General features: G+C 41.8%; 1 protein-coding gene across 2 annotated transcripts; it reads right to left on the reverse strand.

The window, feature by feature from the left end:
• Window positions 1–1,294: 1,294 nt before the first annotated feature.
• ENTPD3 (ectonucleoside triphosphate diphosphohydrolase 3) lies at window positions 1,295–21,297 on the reverse strand. 2 transcript variants are annotated; one of them, XM_033080312.1, is made up of 11 exons: window positions 21,013–21,297; window positions 19,781–19,892; window positions 16,675–16,795; window positions 11,818–11,935; window positions 8,922–9,072; window positions 7,995–8,154; window positions 5,758–5,988; window positions 5,043–5,315; window positions 4,839–4,949; window positions 4,208–4,345; window positions 1,295–2,046 (listed from the first exon to the last, which is right to left on the reverse strand). In XM_033080312.1, exons 3-11 carry the CDS (start codon window positions 16,792–16,794, stop codon window positions 1,813–1,815), a joined length of 1,536 nt encoding a protein of 511 aa, XP_032936203.1. In that variant the 5' UTR covers window position 16,795; window positions 19,781–19,892; window positions 21,013–21,297; the 3' UTR covers window positions 1,295–1,812. The 2 variants fall into 2 exon arrangements, with proteins under 2 accessions (XP_032936203.1, XP_032936195.1); XM_033080304.1 differs by lacking the exon at window positions 21,013–21,297 and adding an exon at window positions 20,248–20,990.
• Between the last annotated feature and the right edge of the window lie 1,603 nt (window positions 21,298–22,900).

The following is a 22,900-nucleotide window of genomic DNA, read 5'->3' on the forward strand; positions in this document are numbered from 1 at the left end:
ATTTAAGGGAATGTGCGGTTTGGGGAAGAAAGCCTGGGCTTTCAAGGAAGCCAGCTGTTTGCTGCATGAAGGCAGCAGCACTTGTAGGAAAGCTCTGGAGTCAGTATGTTTGGCAGAACCATCTGCCAGATGGATCCCAGTGCTGCTGAAGGACAGTGGAAAGGCTGCCATGATTGCAGCTCCAGCAATACATTCCTGAACCCACACAGAAAAGGTGTTTTGGTGGCCTGGAGACTGGCTGCTGTTACTGTTGCCTTTGAAAGAAGGACTTAACATGTTAATGGAATGTTCAGATCTAAGATTCTATCCAGACAGCTGAAATAGCACATACATGTCAAATCAGTACAGACTGCCACTGTCTGAGGCCAACAATGTGTGGGGTATACAGGTCAGGGTTTCAGTATGAGAACCTGCTAAAAGCATTTCTGTGAAAACTCCAGTGTCATTGGAGGCAACTATGAGATATTTAAATTTAGGTTCAGTTACTAAATTGTGAAAGCATTTTATTCTACCTCCGAAGCAAATCTTATGTACCAGACTAGAGGCATTTTGGGGTCTCCATGGTACCTGTTTGACACAGGCTCAGATGTTGACAGTTTATTACACCTTTTTGTCATGGGGATCAATCAATTTGGAAGAGCAATAAAAACAATTCTATCACAGCTCTTCCTTTTCAATTCTTATCATTATCTAGTGCTTGTTCCAGTTTCAGTAATTAGATTACAGTAATTTCATGATTATAAGCCGCACCATTTTGACTAAAATTTTGGTCCGAACCCAGAAGTGCAGCTTATAATCAGGTGCAGCCAATATATTGATGAGGTTCAGAAATTTGCCAACCTGGAAGTGCGAGCCTGCATGGCCCCGAGCTGAGCCAGAGCCCGCTTGGCCCCAGCGGGGGAAAAGCGGGGCCGGTCCGAGCTCGCCCAGACCCTGCAGGGGAAAAGCAGGGTCGATCCGAGCCCACACGGCCCCTGCAGGGGAAAAGTGGGGCCGATCTGAGCCCACATGGCCCCAGTGGAGGGGGTGGCTGGGCCGATCTGAGCCTGCACGGCCCCGGCAGGGGAAAAGTGGGGCTGATCCGAGCCCACACGGCCCCAGCGGAGGGGGCGGAGGGGGCGGCAAGGCCAATCCAAGCTCGCTCGGCCCCAGCAGGGAAAAGTGGGGCCAATCTGAGCCCACCCGGCCCCGGCAGGGGAAAAGCGGGGCCAATCCGAGCCTGCATGGCCCCGAGCCAAGCCAGTAAACTCCGCAATCCCGCGATTCTGTTACTAAATGGCAACTTAGTGAAAGTTGTGCAAGCATCCTCGCTGCGAACGAAAGTGCGGCTAATAATCAGATGCGGCTTATAGTCATGAAATTGCTGTACTTCAGGGCTTTTAGTGTCAGCACTGCACGCAAGGACAGTCAACATGTTCCCACCTCCCACAGTTGTTACTGGCTTGTTGATTTTATATTAAACAATTGCCACTGTGATCAAATCCATCACTACTTGAGCTCACCAGTTAACAGAGTCAATGAACAAAAAAAATAATGCACAGCTGTCAGGAAAAGGCAAGTAATGCCTTATAAAGCAAAGTGACATGCTTTCTCTGCTGCACACTGGACAAATTAGGTTTACTGAAACAATTACCAAAATATTTCAAAAGCACTCCAATTCACCATACCACAGATTCCTTTGTGCCTCATCTCTATTTATGCTTCTGGTCCAGAAGTAATTTTTGCTGTATTTATTTTTGAAAAATTGGGGGCAAAATAAAGTTCTGCTTAATAGCACTATAAAATTTTTGTTTTGTCTTCATGCAGGTTCATTCATTCTGGAATAAATATGTGTTCAACGTGAGGGATGTTCTTCCGATGATGCGATATAATACACAAGTAGATGAGGAAGAGGAGACACAACAGTGCCATAGCTGTGAGGAAGACGAGGAGCCCAGCAAACATGGAAGGTTTCAGAGGTAACTGGATCAGCTTTCCTTCTGCTGGAATCATGTTTGTGAGGCTTAACATGTAACCAAGTGACCATGCTATACTGCTGTTACCAACCTGAAATAAAGACACAAGAGTCCTGTTCCCATGGAATTTTCAGTCATAGAGAGTGGACTCCGAAAGCTCAACTGCTATTAATGACAACTGTCCTTAAAATTAGCAAGGAGAAATCTTTAGTGGGATATACAAAGATACAGAACCATTTAAAATTACCCTTTTTCTGTGGTTTCAGAGGATGGTAATAAAATTGGGCTAAAGAAGTGAGACACAGGTACTGGATGGGTACAAAGATGTGTGGTCTATATGCAGACAGCCAGTTAGGCAATTTTGTGTGCAAGAAACACATTTTAAACAAATAAAAAACCCCGTGACTACTATGCCAATTCCTAAAATTAGCCCCTCACTTTAGCCAAATCCCAGGATGTCATTTGAGTTCAAGCAAACAAACAAAAAAAACCCCCACAAATAGTCTCACCAACATGGACAAAGGGGAAGCCAGGATAAAGTTCCCAAAGCAGGAACTCTATTTATCATTTTTATTCCGTGTTTAGTTTTGTGCCTGCAAATGAACCAGAACTAGGCTCTTCCATTTAAAAAATAGGCATAAATGAAAAACCAGTTCAAAACGGATGAAACAATAGCAAAGGGGGTATGTTTGTTTTTGCTCCATGGTCCTCCTGCTTTGCTGTCTTTCTCCACTTCTAGTTTAAGCAGCAGAGTTTACCAGTTTTCCACCACCCCTTTCATTAAATCTCATCCTGGCACTTGAGAAGCACAGGATCAAAAGGTAGAATATCCTTTATGTTCCTCTCACCATGAGGTTTAAAATTTTCAATTTTTGCAAATCATCTAGCTCTGGATCTTGCCCAGATCTTAACATTAGGCCAAGGTTCTTTTCATTGTTGTTCACTAATTGTGTGTTCACTAATTAAAAGGAAATATATATTCCTAGCGTAAACAAAAAACCCACCCTCCAGTCATAGTGAGATTGTGCTGTTATCTCTGGGGTAACTTAACTGATCAGCCAGCATCAGATCTTACTATTTTAATAGGGGCAGATCTAATTAATAGAATGTAGTTTTGCCTTTTGAAGTTTCATGATTACCCAAGTGTAAAATCTAGGCAACAAAGGTATTAATTTTAAATTAGCCTTTTGGGGTTTTGTTTTGCTCAGTATTTTTATAGTCTTGGCTTAATACAAGAAAATGTGTTTCTGGCTGCTCCTCTCTGCTGGGAACAATACAATAAATATTTAAATATCAAGACAAATCCACACCCCATCCCCCTGCCTAATCCAGATTAAGATCTCAAAGTAAACTCTATGCTGTTTTCCTGGTGGAATAGCTTAACATTGGACGCTCCTTCAGAGGTGCTAATGATTGTCCACCAGAGGTCAAAATAAGGCAAGAAAATCGTACTTGATTCCTTCATGCAAAAGTAATAAATATGACTGTTCAGAAAATATTGCTTTTGATTTCTCATTCACAGCTTTCCAGCATCCCCTGCATCAAAGGGGATTTAAGAATACACCATCAAGATCTACAACCTATTCTTTTGTTGGTTTGCATGCAAGTGCTGAAGCATTTCCAAACTATAGGACATTAGGAGACAGTCGTGGACAGAGTTTTAAAGTAAGGCTTTGTGCAGTAGCAGAGAGGAAAATAAATGCATCTATTGTAAGCCTTCTCTCTCTGTCAACTGAAAGGCAATACCCCATCAAAATACATTCTTATTCCAGAGAGCCAGATTATGGCACAGATGGATAAACTAGGTGAGGATGAAAACTGTCCCAGTTGCTTCATCACCACTGACTGACTACTAACTGCTTTGCCAGTTCCTCCAAAGCTCTGCCAGGAGACAGCAAAGCAGAGTTCTGCTCTCAGGGTTAGCTCAAACTGACCTTGACTGGTGAGCTGCTTTAGGCAAATCACTGCCTAGAGCAAAATACTGGGAAAATGTGTAGAACACACGTGTTTGATCTTTGCTTAACGCTCTTTAAAAGAATCTATATAGCATCTCCAAGTAACACTGTGACCCCTGAAAACAGGCTGAGATTGCTCCTGAGGTTTGAAAAGTAGCTTTGTCTTATGCCAAACATTTGACAGTCATTTATTAAGGCTGTTTATAACCATTCTGGTTTTGCAGGCTGCTGCATCTTCTGTCTCCTCCTCGATCTCTTGGATTAAAATGACAGTAAGAGAAAATTATTATTACTCACCTCCTTTTGAAAATGTATCTGTGGCCAAGTTTCTGCATTGAAGTTGTAACCATGTACAAGCAAGTAATAAATGAAATTGGCTGAGAAACAGTAGGATCTAGCATATATTTCTTCAAATTTAGGCAGCATAAACTGGAGCTGAAAGCAAAAAGTTTTTTTTAAAAAAAGACATGTTAATTATGGAAAAAGCAAATGCTTTGGGGTTTTGTAACTAGAGAATATTTGGCTTCTAATTAGAAGCTAGTAACATTTTTCAGAAACACCAAGTAAAGGTGTAGACAGCTAGATACAGGGATTCAGAAAGACTCTGAAAGTGACATAGCTTAGGTAGTAAACAATGAAAATAAACATAAAACATGTAATAACATAAAACTGTCATCTCTACAGCACTGTAGAAATGAGAACTGTTAGAACTGTGAAATGAGATTTTGAAACCTTATTCCAAGTGTTAAGCATGACAGAAATACTACATGGTTTGAAGCACAGTGGAAAAACAAATGCTGGGTTGATACAAACCTTCTGAAAGGTTCTGAACACATAGCCAGTCCATATTATTTTTATATCCCTCTTTTAGTGGTTTAAAATGGAAAAATCCCAACAACGCCAAAAATCAACCAACCAACCGTCTTACCTGTGCCCAGCTCTGTGAACAGAAAAACCGCATACTTGAATTGAAGTCATCTAGGGAAAAGTGCCCAGATAAATTCAAAGCATTAATTGTATAGTAGAATCCAGAGAAAGCCTATAGAAAAGGAGTGGATGACAGGTTACTTTCAGAACTACAGAAATCCAAAGCAAGCCAATTCAAAAAGAAACACTGTGTTTGCAAACCTACCACAAAATTCCCTTTTGCTTTTGGCTGATGTATTCCATTAAATGGACAGTCCTCTCTGTCTCTGCAAGCAGTGAAGTTAAACAATAAAGAAACCATCTCCTGGCACAGACCTGGGTCTCCTGTTCCATGGAAATTCACAAGCTGATTTGGGTAGTAATTTGCTGGTCTCAGAGACTGTGTACAAAGGCTGCCAAGGAAGTACTTCATCATTAATGCTGTATTATAGTTTTGAGGGTAACAGGGATTATCCACACTGGCACCGTTGTTTGATTTCTGGGGGGAAAAAGATTCAAACAGAAACAAACAAGAAACCCTAAACAATAAATACTAGTCAAAAGCAAGAAAGACCTAATTTGGCATGAACTACAGGAATCTTTTTAAACTGCAGATGCGTGTATTTTTGTTTACTGACATGACTGGTCAGCACAACAATGCTGATCACACTAATTCATAGGAACTCCTTTCTCCGGAAGTCATTGGCAAGATCAGCAAAATATTTAAAAGCCTTTTTGTCAAATGGCACAGAACTCTCATTAATTTTTAACAAATATGAACATCTTTGTATGAAATGTGTGTTTGGCCTGAACAAAGAACAGCTGAGCTCTTACTGGAGTTTCCAGACTCCAGCAAAGGGAAGAGAACACAAGCCTAAGACCCTGCTCAGACAATTACTGAACACTTGCAAGAGCAACATAGCAAAGGGTCTTAAACAGACCTGGAGCAGCAATGCCAAAAGTCTTTTCTCAGCTTCATCTCTCCCATAGCACTGGTAGCTGTGAGTGTAGACATTGTAGTTGTAACCATACAACTTCACTTGCAAGGTGCTATTGAAGTGCTCCTCAGGGTCCTCGGGGATAAATGAAATTTGAGTGGAAGCTCCTCCAAGGTCCAGTGCACCCACAGTCTCTTTTCTGTAAGGATGGACCCATGTCCTCCAAAGGTTTCTCTACATGTAAAATTTTTAAAAAGGAAAATTAGAAATATCATCTGCTTGTTCTCTCCTCAAGCTTTTCTACTCTTTACCTCTTGAAACTTCCCCCCTTCTCTGTCCTGCACTCTTTAAAAAAAAAAAAAAAGTAACAATGAGGAAAATGTGCAGATGTTTTTACATAAGAGAGATGTATTTTAACAGAGTGAAATGATCTTGAAAGATGGGAAAACGAAGGGGGCATAGTGTTCAACTCAATAGGACAGCACCACAGCAATGTCTATCCTAGAATGTAGGGAATTGAAGTTCAGATACCCATGAGAACTTGAGCAAATCTGGATGGAAATGGTATCAAGATTTGCTTGTTTCAAGGCAAGAAGAAATATTAAAGGAATAGAATACTAAGGGATCACAGAGACAGAGACTGAAAAGAGAGCAAAAATGGAGTGAAGAATGCAAAAAAGTCAGATGACAGCTCTATCAAAGTCAAAAGAACAAGGACCTTTAATCTGCACATTTCCTCCACTGAAACTGGAGTCTGATCCATTCAGATAGCATTTTTCCCTATTACCCAAAATATTCCCCAAATTCTGTCACAGTGCTAAATACAGATTTTCTATGATTGTCTATGTCAATATTTATCCAATAAGCACGATAAGATGAATGTATAGACAAGAAGGGAAACAATGGGGTTTATGGGCTAGCAAATATACTTACAATAAAATTCACAGTGAAAAATTCCCATTAAAAAATCCCTCACAGAATTTGACTGTTAGCCTGTTGTCACAAGAAAGGTCAGAATTTCTCTCTTCTATTAGTGATATTCCACATGTATTTCTTCACAGAACACTCTAGACTAAACCGGTTTCACAGCATCTTGCAGTCCATTTTTATGAATTTGCCATACGGAATTTGATATTTGGATTATTAAAATTTATGAGGTAGAAGACTGTCACCACCTTGAAGTTCATGATGCCATCTTTGTTGCATGAAATGCACACAATGAGAAAAACTCCTACAGAATGGGTGATTCCAATACTTGCTTTCTTAATGTTGCACTTTCACCATGAGCTATCACTCACAGCACCAACAAGTAATTCCTTCTTATTTAATGGCCATGATCTAATAGGAGCCATTCAGTCAGGATAGCCAGAAATTCTCAGCAGTACTGGTTAAAATTCATTTCAGCCTAGTAAGACAATCTGGCAGAAGTGCTGTTGATGCTGAGAGCAGCACACTCCTGCCACGAATGCAGATGAGTTGTTGCAGATCATCTTGGTACAGCTTTTACTCTGAATGAAATCAAACTGAATACCTGTACCTAAAAAGGGATCTTCCAACACCTCTGACTGCCTCTCTGCTATGAGGCTCCTGCCTGACCCTATTCCAGCTTTGAGAACATCATGAGTATGTTTATATTGGTATCTCTTGGTCTGCACAAGACAGGTGGTGTCGCAGCTTACTGCTCACAGCCTGCAGCTTTTCAGCAGTCTTGGAATGAGCTGTGTATGAATGATTTCTGGCTCAGCTGAGGCATATTTGACCACCTTCAGTGCTTCAAGCAGTCTTGTCTGTTCAAGACAAATGAGCCAACCCTGCCAAATAATTTAAAGACCCCTAAGCCAGGCAGGTCCTTCAGCAGTAGGGTGGCAGGGACAGCAAATAAGCAGAAGAAAACATCTTTAGCTGGCACCACTGTCAAGACAATCAACACCTGTCACACTTAACATACCAATGCATTTAAGAGGGATCTAACTTAGTGGTTTTAGGTAAGGCACGCAATATCATTTAGAGAAGAGCTCTTTTTTGTGGATCGACAATTTTATCTTTGCCATATTCCATTCCCATAACAACATATTCTTTGATTTATGTTTGCCCTTTTACTGCCACAAAAAGACCCTGTTAGAGACTTCAGGGGAAAACAGAAGTTGCAACTATGACACTTTAACAGGCATGTCCTCTCAAACTTCTCATTTATAAGAGAGAAACAGTGAAAAGAAAATCATGCAGTTTTTTCCACACACCTCTAAGAAATTGCCCATTAAATAGTTGGCCGTTATCCATCCATACACCCCTTCCTCTCGCCCAGTTATGATCTGCGCACCCCTAAATTCAAAAGGTTGTGCTCTGAAGTAGTTGTGAATGCTTGCAAGGACTTCATTGGCTGCCGATTCATTTTGCAACCTAAGCAATTCACAAAACATGAGACACTGAGCATCTGGAAAGGCAATTTCATTGTTTATTGTTCACTGACTAGCAATGCAAGAAAACTCCTACAATCACCTAATAAATGAAATAGACATCGTTTTCCTAAAGGGGAAGCTTATGATAGGGAACAACCAGTATCCAGTGTTGTTTCAGCAAGGAACTCCCTCAGTGCGTACCAACTTCTCTCTTCACCATGCAAGCTCATGGGTGGTTTTTTCCTCCTTATATATACCTTTATTCTTAATGAACTGGGTGTTTACATGACAGCTTCTGGTTAAAACAGTCCTGGAATCTCTTTCAGCTCTGTTTAGCCACAGAACAAATATAATAAAGCAAATTTGCCAGGAATAAAGCTACGGACAGAGCCCCGGCATCACATCGGATCACATCCACACTCAGAATGCAGTGTCTAGCTTCAATCTGCCTTTGCTGCCCATGGATGTGCACAAACATTATCTGTTCACATAGCACTGTATTTTGTGACAGATGTGAAAGAGAAAATTAAACTCTTGCCTTCTCCAAAATAAAGCAAGTTTTTTTTCAATACAGCATAACAGAGGGGGTTTATGCAGGCATGCTTTCCCTATCAAAAAAGTTAATTAAATTAAATTGGCTGGGCTCCATTTCCTTTTGAGATGGCCAATTTCCAGTGGGTAAAAATGCATCCAGTACATTTTTCACTTTCTGTTTTCACAGACTGCTATGCTAGTATGCATACAGAGTAGTTCAAGTTTCTGCCATACCTCAGCAGTCTCATGCCAGCTGTAGCCCCCAGATAAACAGAAGTGTTTTTGTGCAGATGGACTGGTATTCTCTCCTTGACTTTATTCAGACAGTCATCAAGAGGCTTGGCAAGAGCTCCAGGGCTACTCTCATAGCTGGATATACCAGGGCCTAAAAGAGAACAAGGAGATAGATTTCATCCTGCTTTGCCAACTACAAATTATCCCAATTAGCAAACAGGTGTTAAGAGAAAGGCATTTCCCCCTTCCCCCACTCTGCTGTAACTGCAAAGAAGGGTAGGAAGGCTGAAAACTAGGAGTGCTTATGGAATAAACAATGTGGTGCCTGTGCATTTCAATGCACAGAAATGGCTTTTGAATTCGTAGAGGTACAAGCCTGCTCTGGTGCATGAACTAGCAAACAGCTTTCCAAATTTCCAAAGCTTTCAAAGAGCAGAAATATTTGAACAATTAACATCAAAGTCCTGTCTTGCTCAACACTCCAAGGACCATCAGGATCTCAACTTGTTCAGGCTCAACTGGGGTGTAAATTCCTAACTAAAATTCCCAGCTGAGGAAGTTGCACGGCGAGTAATCCAGGCGCTCCCATAAGGCCACTGCCTTGCAGAGGACAACTGCAAGGACTCCATCTACCTCAGCCACATCTTGCACAGCCTGGTCCCAAGCTAAGCAAAAGGTGGCTCTACTGAGTTGAAATGAGAAACCATTTTTGCTCAGTCACATTGCATTGATAGAAACAGAAGAAAAAAATATGTAAGGCTTTACAGATTCCACAGTCCAAAACCCCTTTTTTGACTGTGAATTTAAGCATAAACATTACCGCATCATCATTAGATGTTCACAGCCCTGGTTTTGAAATAAGACTTTCTGAAAGTCTTAAGTCTAGCACAAACAGGCCTGAAGCTGGAAGGAAAGCATCTACCAGTGGAAAACAGAGCAGCAACATCCTCAGCAGCTGCCATTGTCTCACGCTTCTTTGGTGGCTGCAGCTTCCCATCTTCCAGTTTTCAGACAGAGCAGGTCACAAGGCAATGATCATTTTCTTCTGGACAACGGCCTGTTCTATCAATGCTTAGAGCTCTACCAGGTCAGATTAAATGCACTATAAAGAAAGGATTTGGATTTGGGGCTGGTTCTTAAACACAAAGGCAGAGGTAATTAATAAAGGCAGAAATTAAATCATAAAACTGCCACAGAATTCATAGAGTAGTTGATCATTTGACCTTCAAGTTCAGTAGTTATGTGAAAATCTGCCTTTTATTATGCCCAGAACCATCCCCCAATGTAAGTGCTGAAGACTGTGGTTAGAGAGTCACTAAAGAAACACTGACAGATGTGTTCAGCACCATCACCCACAGCTTAGCTGGGGACATCTCCCATGAACCAGCCCTCTGTCTCCTCCAGTGCAGAGTTATACAAGACTAGAAGAGTGTACCCTGGTGATTTGGTACACTCAGGAATGAGGAGTACTTGGCTGACCATGTCTAAGGACATGAACCCAGACAGTTTGCAGCAATTTGGACTCCTCTGTTTTGTAATGTATTTGTAATCCCCAGAGGTAAAACAAAATCTAAACCAATTCAATCAAATTCACAAAGCACTGCTATTTTTTTCAAGACAAAGAATAATGCAGTTTCTCTGTGTATTTTTTTCTCACCAGAATTCCTACACGGAAACATTCCTAATGAGTCAATACATGAATTAGCAGAGTGCACCCCTCACATCAGCAGGCTGGCCACCATTCCAGCAGTTTGTAAGGACATTTCATCATTAGAGACATGACAGTGCATTACTTCTGTTCATGTTACACTTTCTTTCCTTTCCTTGTTCTAGAATTGCTAAGAATGTCCACATATATGTTTAATACTGAAGATAGAAATGCTGGTGCTGTTAAGAAACCATTGCCTTCTACTCCCTGTTACTCATGGGCCTCTGTGGCTACATCTCCAGCATCTATTTCCAAACACAAAGAGGGACACAAGACTTGGCAAGATCATGACTGAGAGACAAGGAAAAGATTCTCTTTAAACACCGCAGTTATTATCAGAGAATGAAAACCTGATTTCCCTCCCCTATCTGACCATCTGTTTTCACAAAATGTGTGGCATTTTCATAACTTTGAAAGCTGAGTCAGAGGTCACTGAAGTTGACTGAGAGTTTCTATGAAGGAATCCACAACCACCTAACCATACTGGAGTGCGATCAGAAGTCAGCCTAGTCTGTCTGTCTGCAAGGAATCAATTCAAAGCCTCAGACAAAAGACAGGACAGGTAGCCAGTAGTACCTGTGGGACATCTTCTAGCTGTGCACAGACCTGTGCTCAGGTCTTCCTGAGACAGAGCCCACAGCTACATATTTGATAAAACTGTGACACCCTGTCAGAAATAGTTCTGCCAATTCAGCTATTTTATTCAACAATTTTATTAGCTATTTCCTTCTTCTGTAATGTGGAGAAGCTTAATTAACAACTAACATCTAACAAGAGCTGGATTCTCATTCTTCTAAAACTTTTTTCATTCCAAGCTATTTTAAAATACATATATAAGACTTTTATTCTGAAAGAAACACAAGGACTGAACATTTACAGGTCCTGACTCTCTTTAGATTGAATTCTGTCTGCATCAATCATGCACTGCCATGGATTAAATAAAATTTTGCTACAATTTCCTTTCTCTGATGCAATGATTGGAGCACCTTACTGTATCGGTAGGAAAAGAACTAATGCTAACAGATACAGACATAGTCTTGACAGTGTTCCCTCCACAGCACTGAAAAGGGAACAGAGTGAGAGAGGAGATGAGAGGAAGAGGGAGGGGAGAGGGAGAGGGATAGGGAGAGGGGAATAAAGAGTACAAGCAAGGCTAAAAACAGCTAAGGAACTTTCCTTTGAGCTCACCTTTCACATTGCACTTGAAGGTTTGGCTCACTACTCCTGTGTTGTTCTCTTTTTCCGCGGGCCACTCATAGACATAGACGGTAGTCCGAGAGGATCCAGCATCAAGGACTATTCCATACTGGGATTAAAACAGTGCATTAAATGAAGAAACAAACAATGACAGCTTGAATGCTCATATGCAGCTGCACTTCACTGCACCAGCAGACATTTAGAAAATGCATGCACAGTGTATTATTTACAAGAGAGATTAATTCCAGTGTTAGGAGCTTAGGCATGAATCCAACAGCCAAGCACAGAATGAATCTGGCTGCAAACCAAGGAACATACTACATATCTTCAATAATTAATTCAGTGGGGATGGAGAAAGCTCTTCTCCTTTCAGTATCAGGTTCAAAACCCACACTGACAAATAGATAACGCTGTGTTAGGACCTGATTTTGGAGCAGGTTCATTTCCCTTTATCCCAGTCCACTCCCTGAACACTGAAGGGTTTGATATCTAAGCACAGGCTTTAGATTCAAGGACGCACAAGGGAACCATAAAGCTATGAGCAAAGAGGTAAAGTACATAATAGTCGACAGTAAGAATGATGTAACAAGTCTGGTTCTTTCCTAATTGCCCCATAAACCTCTCCCTTTGAGTGGTTTAGTCCATCTGAGAGTTTGCCTCTGAGAACAGGCTGTGCCAGAGTATGAGACAACACAGAGGGCAAGAGAATCGATATTACCCCATGATTATATATTAAATAAATGAGAAAGATTTCAATTATTTACCCCAGGTCCCTTGGACTCTGAGATTAAAACACAGGTTTCTCCATCCTGTCCCACTGCTCACCAGACCAGTCTTTCTCTCTTTCCCATATTTTATGGCAGGAGAAAACTAGTAAGTGGGAAGGCAATCTCATCTCATAAAGGGAAGCAAAATGCAGTTTTGGTATCCTCTTTATGATCCCTGAAAGTATGTTTAGCTCTTCCAAAGTCACCTAATTGTTAGGAGTCACACAGTATAGGGTTCATTTTTCTGTCAGCTTCTTTCTTTTGAAACAGACAGATGCCCAGGAGCCTGACAATACTGAAAAATGAGAGCCTCCATCTGTCTGCAAAGTAGTAAGAGTCTCTGTAGCAGGCTGATAAATTTCATCCCACTGCCTCCCTGGGGGACCAAAAAGTCCAGCTGGGAAGGACCACTGTTTCAGGTGCCAAACCATTCAGCTTCCATACCTGATTATTCCCAGCTTCTACTGGAATCCTAAAAACTCCTGGCTCCCAAAGAATGCCAGCAATACCAGTCTAGTCTGGTATGGAGAACTGCTAGATAATGAAAATTTCATTTATGTTTATGCAGACAATATTTACCCTGATCCACTAAAAGATTAAAATCTCCACAGATACTTTCAAGCCACTACATCATTAGGTTCTGTTCAGTAACTACTTTAGCAAAGGTAATTTGAAGAGACGAGCACCCTGGAGGTACATAACACAGTAATGGTCAATCTGCTTAAGGACTACTAATTAAATCTAGTCTCAAGTCAACTTAAAGTGCCAAACATAAGCTTTTAACTTAGCTACTTTTAGAGCTAACTATCATGCCCAAGGAGAGCTGGAAGATACTGGAAGTATTTTTACCTCAGTTAACTGTGGGCTTTTAAAGCTACTTCCTACTTCCCCTGCATTTCCCAGCCTCCTTCTGGAAATAAGAGATTTCCATCCCAAAGACTATTGGTACGCTTACCTGAATCAATGTGTGACTGACAACTTTTTTTAAATTTTCTTTCTCCCCCCCACCTCCTCCTCTATGGTTCCTGTACAGCCTCTTCCTTCCTTAAAAGAGATGCTCATTTTTGAGAAGGTCTCTTGGGCCCATTTTGAGGTGACTTGTGAAGCTCCTCAGGACTTGTGTGAGTTCACTGTGTACAAACTGGCCCATGCAGCCTCAAAGAGTGGTGATCAGTGACAACTGTGCCACATGTTAGGACCAAGATTAATCTTTGACTAAAAAACCAGAAATGACACAGGATGCTGCATCTTAAGAAGGTGAGAGAAATTCTACAAGCCTAGTCTTAGCAAGCAAAGACAAACTGGCTGGATTAAAATTTTCTAGGGACATTAGATTTCTCTCCGAGTTGCACATTGGATCACCTTTGGCTGCCCTGTAAGGACAAGCAATGCCTTCTTGCTTTGACATGCACTGTGAGAGCACAGGCAAACTCTCACCCAGGCTAGCAGCTATTAAAGAACAGAACTACTTTTTCTCCCTTCTTTCCTTTCTGCTTCAACTGTCTCACTGAGTATTTCCATCATCTCAAAGGGCAGGTGATTTCCTAATATCCAAGAACTGCACCATCTACTCAAATGACTAGATTAGTCAGACAAGACAGGGAGACAACATTAACCCAGAAAAGCTTCAGAGTTCTGTTTTATAGTCCAGAAGAAAAAATAAAGAAGAAAGAGGGAAACAAAGTGACTTGAAAGAAAATGCCTATTATGGGAATATGGCTTTGTAGGTACATCCTGAAGAGTAGTAATCCCAACAGATAAGCAAGCACAAGCTGAAGGATCAATCATCTTTTCAGCCTGAGTACCATTCCAATGGGAGGCCATAGAGGTGCACAAACCCTTAAAGCAGGCACAGTTATAATGGGTCACCTGCCTTGCAATCACTTGGGGAGCTGCCAAGAGAAGCTAGCAAGCTAAACCAGTTACAGGGAAGATGGAGGTCACGAGAATGGATCTATGCTAGATGCATGCTTCAATTCAGCTACATAGGTTTGAACAACTTTTAATCAAGCACAACATCCACAAACAATGCAAAACACTTCCTAAGCACCAAAAGAAACATGAAAAATTTAGGTATTGAAAACCATAGCACCTCAAGGGGCAAATTAAAGAAATACAATAATGAAGTGGGTTCTTTTTCTCTAGGGTTCACAAAACAGCAATAGACAAACAGATTTTTTTTTTTTGACTGGTACAAAGGCTTATTACATTCAGCATTATCATTGTTTACAATTGTAGACTTCTCCACTGAGGACGTTTGTGTTTCCTTCATCACTCTTCTCACTTCATGGTGTGTATCAGTGAGTCATGAGTTCTTTCAGTGCCTCAGCCTCATGCAATGAGCAGCCCTTCCTTCACTAATCACCAGCTCAGTCTTCAGATAATCCAACCATGAAGGATCCAAAATATTCAATTTTGCAACAACAGTTTAAAACACCAGTGGCATAGCATATAATTTATCTCTTGAGCCACAATGGATGCTGTCAATATACATCTTGGGAAAGAGCTTTTATGCCACAGGTAACACAAACAGTAATAACAAGAACAAGGCCATTTACAAAAAATAAATCTGCTTTCATCATGTTTTTGCCATAATTAATTTTAGTCAACCATAAGTTCAGGACACTGTCATTTCCAGGCTCCATCATATCAGCCAGGCACTGGAGGGTTTCACTGGCCTACCAAGGTCCTCCTTCTGCTGCGAATTTCTTGTGAATGTAAATTATTCACTGAGGATGGCTCAGTGTCTCAGGAATCAAACTCAGGGTCCTCCATATCACCTTCATTAGCAGGCTTACAGCCCAAACTCAAATCCAAAGCCAAGGCACATGCAGTAGAGGAAACACCTGTCTTCCTGCAGAAGCAGCCGTGAAGCTGCTGTGATTCAGTAAACAAACCTCTCCACTTAAACCAGCTCCAGATAGTCCAGGTGGTTCCAGTGCTGCCTCAAAGAGTAAGGTAAACAGTTTAATCATTCTGAATGTGAAATTGAATTAATGACAAACACAAGAGGTGTGTAGGCTGTCTTTTAGATAGTGGCTTCAGCCTTGTCCTGGCTTCAGCTGGGATACATGTCGGTCCAGTCTTGCCTTGCATGAAAATTGGTGGGATGTGAGGCTGCTACAAGCAGCCATTTGGGGCTCAACAGAGCACATACTTGAGGCACTGTGGCCCCATGCACAATCCCAGCGCACACACCCCCTGCCACACCACACAAACACATAAAATGAGTATCAGAATTACAGTTTTACCCATTGCCTGACTCACACACCACCAAATGATTCAGACAAAGCCAAAGGTGTTTATAATCCCATGAAGTGCAACGAGGCATTAGCCTATCGTTATCGGAATGTGAACTATCCAGTTAAATACACATGCAGGTGGAAAGGTAGAAGGGACTTCAAAGAAAAATCTGTCAAGAGGATCATGGGAAAAAAACAAGGTTCTGCATGCTAGGCTGCACAGCTTCTTAGAAGGGTATTTTCTATAGCTTTTCCTCAGTTGTGTACATCTCTCATTGAAGAGCCTGTACACCTGTTCCACAGCAGAAGGCAGAGCCTTCTGATCTTCAGAATATTTCAGTCTGTCTTTTGCAGTTTGCTCTGCCCCCCTTAATGAAGTTAGTTTACTTCCATTAACATCCAGCAAGTCTCAACATGTGGTAAAGGATCAAGTGCATACTTAGAGCCCAAATGCTTTTGATACACAGGAGCAATTTGCAAAGATGTCAGCATAAACTTCCCAGCTGTGCTTGGGGGTAGAATTTAAACTCTGGATATTTCCCAAAAAAAAAAAAAAAGGAGTAAGATATTCTCCCCATTTGGCCTTTCAGTCCTGAAGAAGACATTGTGCAATAGCCACCACAGAGAGGGAATCAAGAAATACTTTTCCTGCTTTGCCGCTGACTCTTGACCAATTCTTTTTTTCTCTCAGATTCAGTTTTCCCATGATGATATGATTAAACATTAACTTTTGGCTGTAAGCTCATTTGAATCACCCCATAAAAAAGAGTTTAGAAAGGCACATTATTAAATATCACTTCAAAACATAGTTTTCCTTTCTGAGGTATCCTAAGACTTACCTTAAGCCCTGGGGAGAGGATCTGTTGCTGATTTATCTGAATCACTGCAATAGCAATAACAAGGACTATGCTTAGAAGAAGGAATGCTTGGGCAACAACACTCGGGATTCTGGTGAGCATCCTGAAATGACAAAGTGGGAAACACTTAGGGAATTTGAAAGGATTTGGCTATTCTCTCTTAAAGCCTGAAGCCCTGAATCAGTTGAAACTCATACATCTAATTTCATCAACTGGGTTACTTAGTGGAAATTCCATCTTCTCCATGAGAACTGCCTGGGTGTTTTGCAACCACTAACTTTTTGTTGTCTGGAAGGGCTGTGTCTGTATTGCCATGCTAACGATGCCAGACTTCACCTGGCACCTGCCCATTTTCCACGGTGGTGCCTACATGTAGGAGCCTGCTTCCCACCTGCCATGCCTGAGGAAGCGCAGGCTGTGGCCAGGCAGGAGCTCACCCAACACTCCCTGTGCTCCTACAACACTGGCACAACCACAGCCACACAGACACCTGAGAGAGGCTGCTCCACTGAGTGCAGCTGGTTGCTTCTGACAGAGATGCAAGTTCAGTGTCTACAAGACATGCGGGCTTCTTCAGCAAAAATAAAAAAGGAGGTTTTAAGAACATTAAAGTAGGCATCTTTCTACTAACTGCTGATGAAATGTGTGTGTATGCATATTCCTATTGCTATCACTCTGCACTGCACATAAAATATAAAATATACACTTTAACTCAGAGATTTTGCAATGAACAGTTACTAAATCTAAGTAAATCTAACAGTTATGTTGGACAAACCCCAAGGTGGCATGAAACATGCATACTAACACTAGGCTATTTATACATTCATATCCTCTAGAAAAGTTTCCTAGAATTCAAATGTGGTTTAGGTTTCCTGGAGCTTCTGCTCATCCTTTTCCGTGTCCCTGACCAGACATCTCTTAACCCCAAGAGATCATTTTGTACCTCTGAATACTGACAATCCACCCATCAAAAATCCTTTTGCTCCCCAGGGGCTGAGGAACAAAGAGGCAGCTGGAGGGATATGGCAAGCTTAGAAGTGTCAGAGGAACGCAACAAGGAGAACCTGCCTGCTTTTGTTATTTCAGAAACCATTTGTTTTGGCACAGAAAAATCAACATAGCCTGGCATGATCTACCCTGAGTCACATCTCCTAATTCTTCCATACTGATTGCTGAACATAGCAGTGGCTGCTCAGGACTGTCATGGTATTTCAGCAATCACCAGTGCCAATCTGTGCCGAGGACAGGAGCTCAAAGGTGGTCTCCAGTCTACGGCCAGAGCACATGGGTCAGTCCCATTGTACCTGCAACACATGGTCTTTTTTTTAGCTCCAACCAGAGCCCAAGGGCTGAGGGAGAAAGCAGAATAAATGCTTCTCACACAGTTTCCCTTTTCTAAACCCCATGGGTTCTTCAGCCCTTCAACCCCAGGGTACCCATGGTCCAACATCTATGTTCATGTTCAAAAGAGAAGAAAGAAATTTGTTTTTTCTGGGTCTAGCTTCACACTGAGCTTTGCCTATGGCTACTGCTTTCCTTCTTTGTCTTGCTATTTCTGTTGTGAAAACTATCTCAGATTGGCTTTTGGAAACTCTTTTGACACATCTTACTTCCAAAACATAATTTTAAACATTCATTAACTCCCTTTTCTAAATCCATGTGGGTTCCTTTTTTACTTGCTATCTACTCTTCCAATACTTTCTTTCTTGGCTTGGTAATAGCTTTATGATCTTAATCATCAGTCAGTTTAAAAAGAAAATTACCAGCCACATTGGTGATTTATTTACTTCTCTTCATTGCTTTACTATCCTGAGGCATTGAAATATCATGTACAGAGTGCACCAATGAAAAAATTAAATCTTTATTTTGCTATTACAAAATATGTTAACACCTCTACTGTAACCTGCAAATAATGTCAGAATATACTAATTAGAAGTATTTATACAGATCAATTTCTTTTTGAAAGGAGAGAGAAGACTCTTACCTACACATTTATGAATAACTGTCTGAATAAAATTCTTTAGGAGGACAAGAAGTAATTTTCTTTAGCTTTCAATTGTTCAATTTCAATTTCGAATGATTATATCTATATAATATTATAAAGTGACTGAAAGAGAACTATCTGCTCGCAACCTAATATATACCAGTCACTCCTGGATCAAAGCACTGATGTTCAGTGCTGGAAAAAAACAAGTCACATGCAGGACAAATGACTCCTTGAAAAACTAAAGCATTACTAGAAAACAAGGCAATAATGACTATTAGACTCTTAACACTTAAGTCTTGAATGATTAAATATTTTCTGCTCCCATTTCTGGAAAATGGAAATCTTGGTTTGTTGAATTTCCCATGTACTTCCCTTGTACTGAGATTTGTCTTCATCTTTTCAAAAATCTTTTTTGAGAGGGAGCATGTAAGATAAAAGCAGATCTCTTAAGACATTCCTCATACAATCTTGTCCCATCAGCAATCAGGACAATTTCATCAGAGATAATCTGCAAATCCTGATTTACACAATAGCCTCTGTATCAAAAGGGCACCTTACACTGTGACCCCTTGAAGTCATCACACAGCTGACACCTTTGCTGTCTTGCCACATAACCGGATCAGAAGCACAGGGCTGTGTTTACCTATGGCTACACTCAGATCTAAGTCACACACCAGGCAATACAGTCACATTTGCCCATTCAGTGAAATCTGTGGAGATATCAGAGAGGAGTCCATTCACTCCACAGTTTAAACAGAGTTGTAAGGTATCATTGTGCACTTGTTGGCAAAAAGACAAATAAAAGGCGATAACTGAGTATCAAATCCCAGTTGCATTCCATTATTAAAACAACATCGTCCTGAAGCAAGAAACAGCATAAATACATATTTTCCACACCCAGTTAGTTATGCTGGGCCACATGTGAGCAGCTGAAAGGATCACTTGCTTCACCCTACCTGCAAGCAAAAAGAGTTCCTGCCTGCAAAGAAAACCACACCAACATTTTAACTTAGTTAAATGCACACCAGTAAAAATCACTGTGCTGAAATTCCTTTTCCCAAGTAATTTGAAACACCAAACCCACTTCTTTTAGGTACTGACCTGTTTGTTCATAGGGTGGGTAAGTATGCACTTTTCTTTACACTATGACCTGAGAGATACAAACATTCTACCGTTTGTTTCAGACGAGGTCGACAGGTGAATAGTTTGAGTGCTGTGAGGGGAAAAAAACCCACATCCAAACATAAATCCCATAGCACCGAAACCCCAACATCCACAGAACTTTAAACCCCACGACGAAAACCCGCGAGAAGGTTTCACACGCCTCCCTTCGGAGGAGAAATTAAGTAAAAACAAGCACATGGACACAAAATTGCGGGTGAGGCTTTCCCTCAGCTCACCGCCGCGCGGGATGAGAAAGCTTCACACGATGGTTGTGATTTGCGAGAAAACACCAAACTATCCCCCCGAAAAAGGAGACAGAGAGACACCGGCGCAGCAGCCGCCCACCCCCTCACCTGGGCCGGGCCCCGCTCCGGGGATCCCGGCCCCACCGCATCCCAAGGTACCTCCGCAAGCCGGGCTAGCCGGGATCACAGTGACGGGAGCCGGCAGCGCCCTCGGAGCGCCTCTCTCCCGGGGAATTTTGGGGAGAGCCACCGGGCTGGTGCCCGCCCTCTGCTCCTGTACTTCCAAATAGATGGAAAACTAAAAAACAAAAAAACGACTTGCGAGTTTAAAAAAAAAATAAAAAATAAAAAAAATCCGGATGAGCTGACTGAAGTGGAGGGAGGAGATCCGCGGCGAGTGGCCGCACCCGAGGCGTCACCGCCGCGGGAAATGCGGCGGGGGATGCGCCCGGAGGGAGCTGGGGCTGTGCCCGGAGGGAGCTGTGCCCGGCTGGGGATGTGCCGGAGAGCGGGGCTCGGAGGGCACCAATTTTCCGCCGCAGAACCCCGCCGTGGCACGGCCGTGCCTCCCTCCCTTCCCTTTCCCTGCTCCGGCGGCTCCCCACTCTCCGGAAACGCCGCTCGGGATCTGACGGCATTTGGTGCGGCAGGGTGTTGCTGGCCGCCCCTAAATCACGTTCCTCGGTTCCCTCCCAAAGCGAGGGCAGAAAGGGGTTTGTCTAGAGGTGGGTGAAAGAATCCCTGCGTCTTCTAAAAGGAAGAGGTGCTTTCTCAGGAAGGCGTTTCTCTGACCCCAGAAATCAGCAGCCCCTCTACTCTTAGGGCTACCTTTCCATTCAGGCTGTAGCAAACAGATACCACTTATTTTGCAGTTTTACTGGAGTTCTTGCCAAACCTAGGCTGCTCAGAGGACTTAGCACATACCCAGACGCCGCGTCACAGATCCTGCCCTGTCCAACCTGTAGTGTGATCAACTACAGCGAAGAATCATCCTACGGCCTGCAGGATGGATTTGCCAGGGACATCAGCTCTGGAACCGCAGTGAGATACTTCAGCTGCTTTGCCACCATTTGCTCAGTGTTCTAGGATTCAGAGTCACATAATGCAAAAACCCAAATGCACCTCGCTGATTCTTTTTCTCACAAAGATCTTGAAGAATTACATCATCTTTGATTTTTTAATAAAGGAGAACAAGAAACCAGCTGCAGCCTTGTGAACCATCTGTAAGCATCTTTTCATAATCTACTCATTTGGGGAGTGGAGGCAATTTTCTCTTTTTGATGACAACACATTATTAAAGCTGATTTAATGATGATCTTGGGAGATCAGTTCAGTTATTTCTAGCATATGAAGACAAAGCATCCCATCCCTCCTGATTGCCTGTCTGTTGCATATAATTTATTTCTTTTGTATTATTTCCATTCATGTGGTGTATTTTTCTTCTCCCATCCAAATGCATTTAAGGCCCCTGGTCCAACTGAATGTACTGGTCATGCACTCAAATCTGCTCAGGAGTCCATTTAAAATGACAAGTGGATTGCTTACCTCACGGAAAAACTTATTATTTTTATATGATCAAACATGAACATTTTGAAATAGAAAGTAAAATGTCAACCAGTCCTACACCAGTGACTAAAATTTAATGCTTGCAAAGACAGCAAACCCTCCCTTCTATATCATCTACATATATAAAAACAGACATACAAGATTGTTTTCTTTCTGCACCATTTCCAGGAGCTGGGCTGTTCCACAAGCTGCTCTTCTTGTAACTATTATTGCCACACTAAAATCATGGTAGCAGCGTAAGTGGTATGGGCTGTAAAATCTCCCAGCTGGTTTGAAGTCCAGGACACTGCTCCAAAATCAAATGGACTAGAAACATGATTCCCTTCCAGGCATGTCCAGTGGCCGTGTTTCATTGGTTCTTCTGCTTCAACCCAGAGGACCCATCTTAGGTCCACTACTTCCTCTTGTTTTCCTAAGCCGCCTTCTTTGGCTTTTCTTCAGTGTCTTCCTCAGCCTGGTCCACCCTTTTATAGTCCTCCTGATCCTCCATCCCTTCCTCACTCCCAAGGCATAGATTAAGCTGGGTGCCATTTTCCCAGCCTGCAGCACACACACCTCTCCTCTCCATCATTTTCTTTGCTGCAGCACCTTTTCCTTCTACCCATTCAAATATCCTTGTTCAGATGCACTTAGTGTAATTAACTGCATTGATTTGCTTTGCTTGGACAGAATCTACCCCACATGTACATTTAAGAATGACAAATGAGTTGGATTGCCAGCAGTCTCAAGGAAAAATTTATTGTTTTTGCTGCCATTTAACCTAAATATATGGAGTAAAAATACGTCTGATATTGGCAGATTCTTATTTGAATACCAGTGTCTGTGATCAATAGCAAGCCTCTAGAAACTAAAACATTATGGATATGAATGAAGTATTTGTTACAGACACATTTCTGCAGTGCATTTACGGTATCATGTTTACACAGGACCCAGAGCAGATACTGCTCCATTTCCCTATGGGGTGACAGCAGCAACATCAGGAGAGTGAATGGATGATTGTACATCCCAGGACACCATGAAACTGCATCTGTTCCTTGTGTAATGCTCATCCAGAATTGGATGCTGATATATTAAGAAGCCTCAAAATATCCTCTGATGAGACAGCAGAGGGTGAAATGGGGAGAAATCTTGATGTAAAAAATGGAGGTAAGAAGACACTAGTAGCTGCAATAAGAGAAGTTTACTTTCTTGCATGGTACTTTGCCAGTTCATAGGAATAAAATCCATCCCTCATTTCTGTGCATTC

This window comes from Catharus ustulatus, chromosome 1, assembly GCF_009819885.2.
Source record: "Catharus ustulatus isolate bCatUst1 chromosome 1, bCatUst1.pri.v2, whole genome shotgun sequence".
In the NCBI taxonomy this organism is placed as follows: Eukaryota; Metazoa; Chordata; class Aves; order Passeriformes; family Turdidae; genus Catharus; species Catharus ustulatus.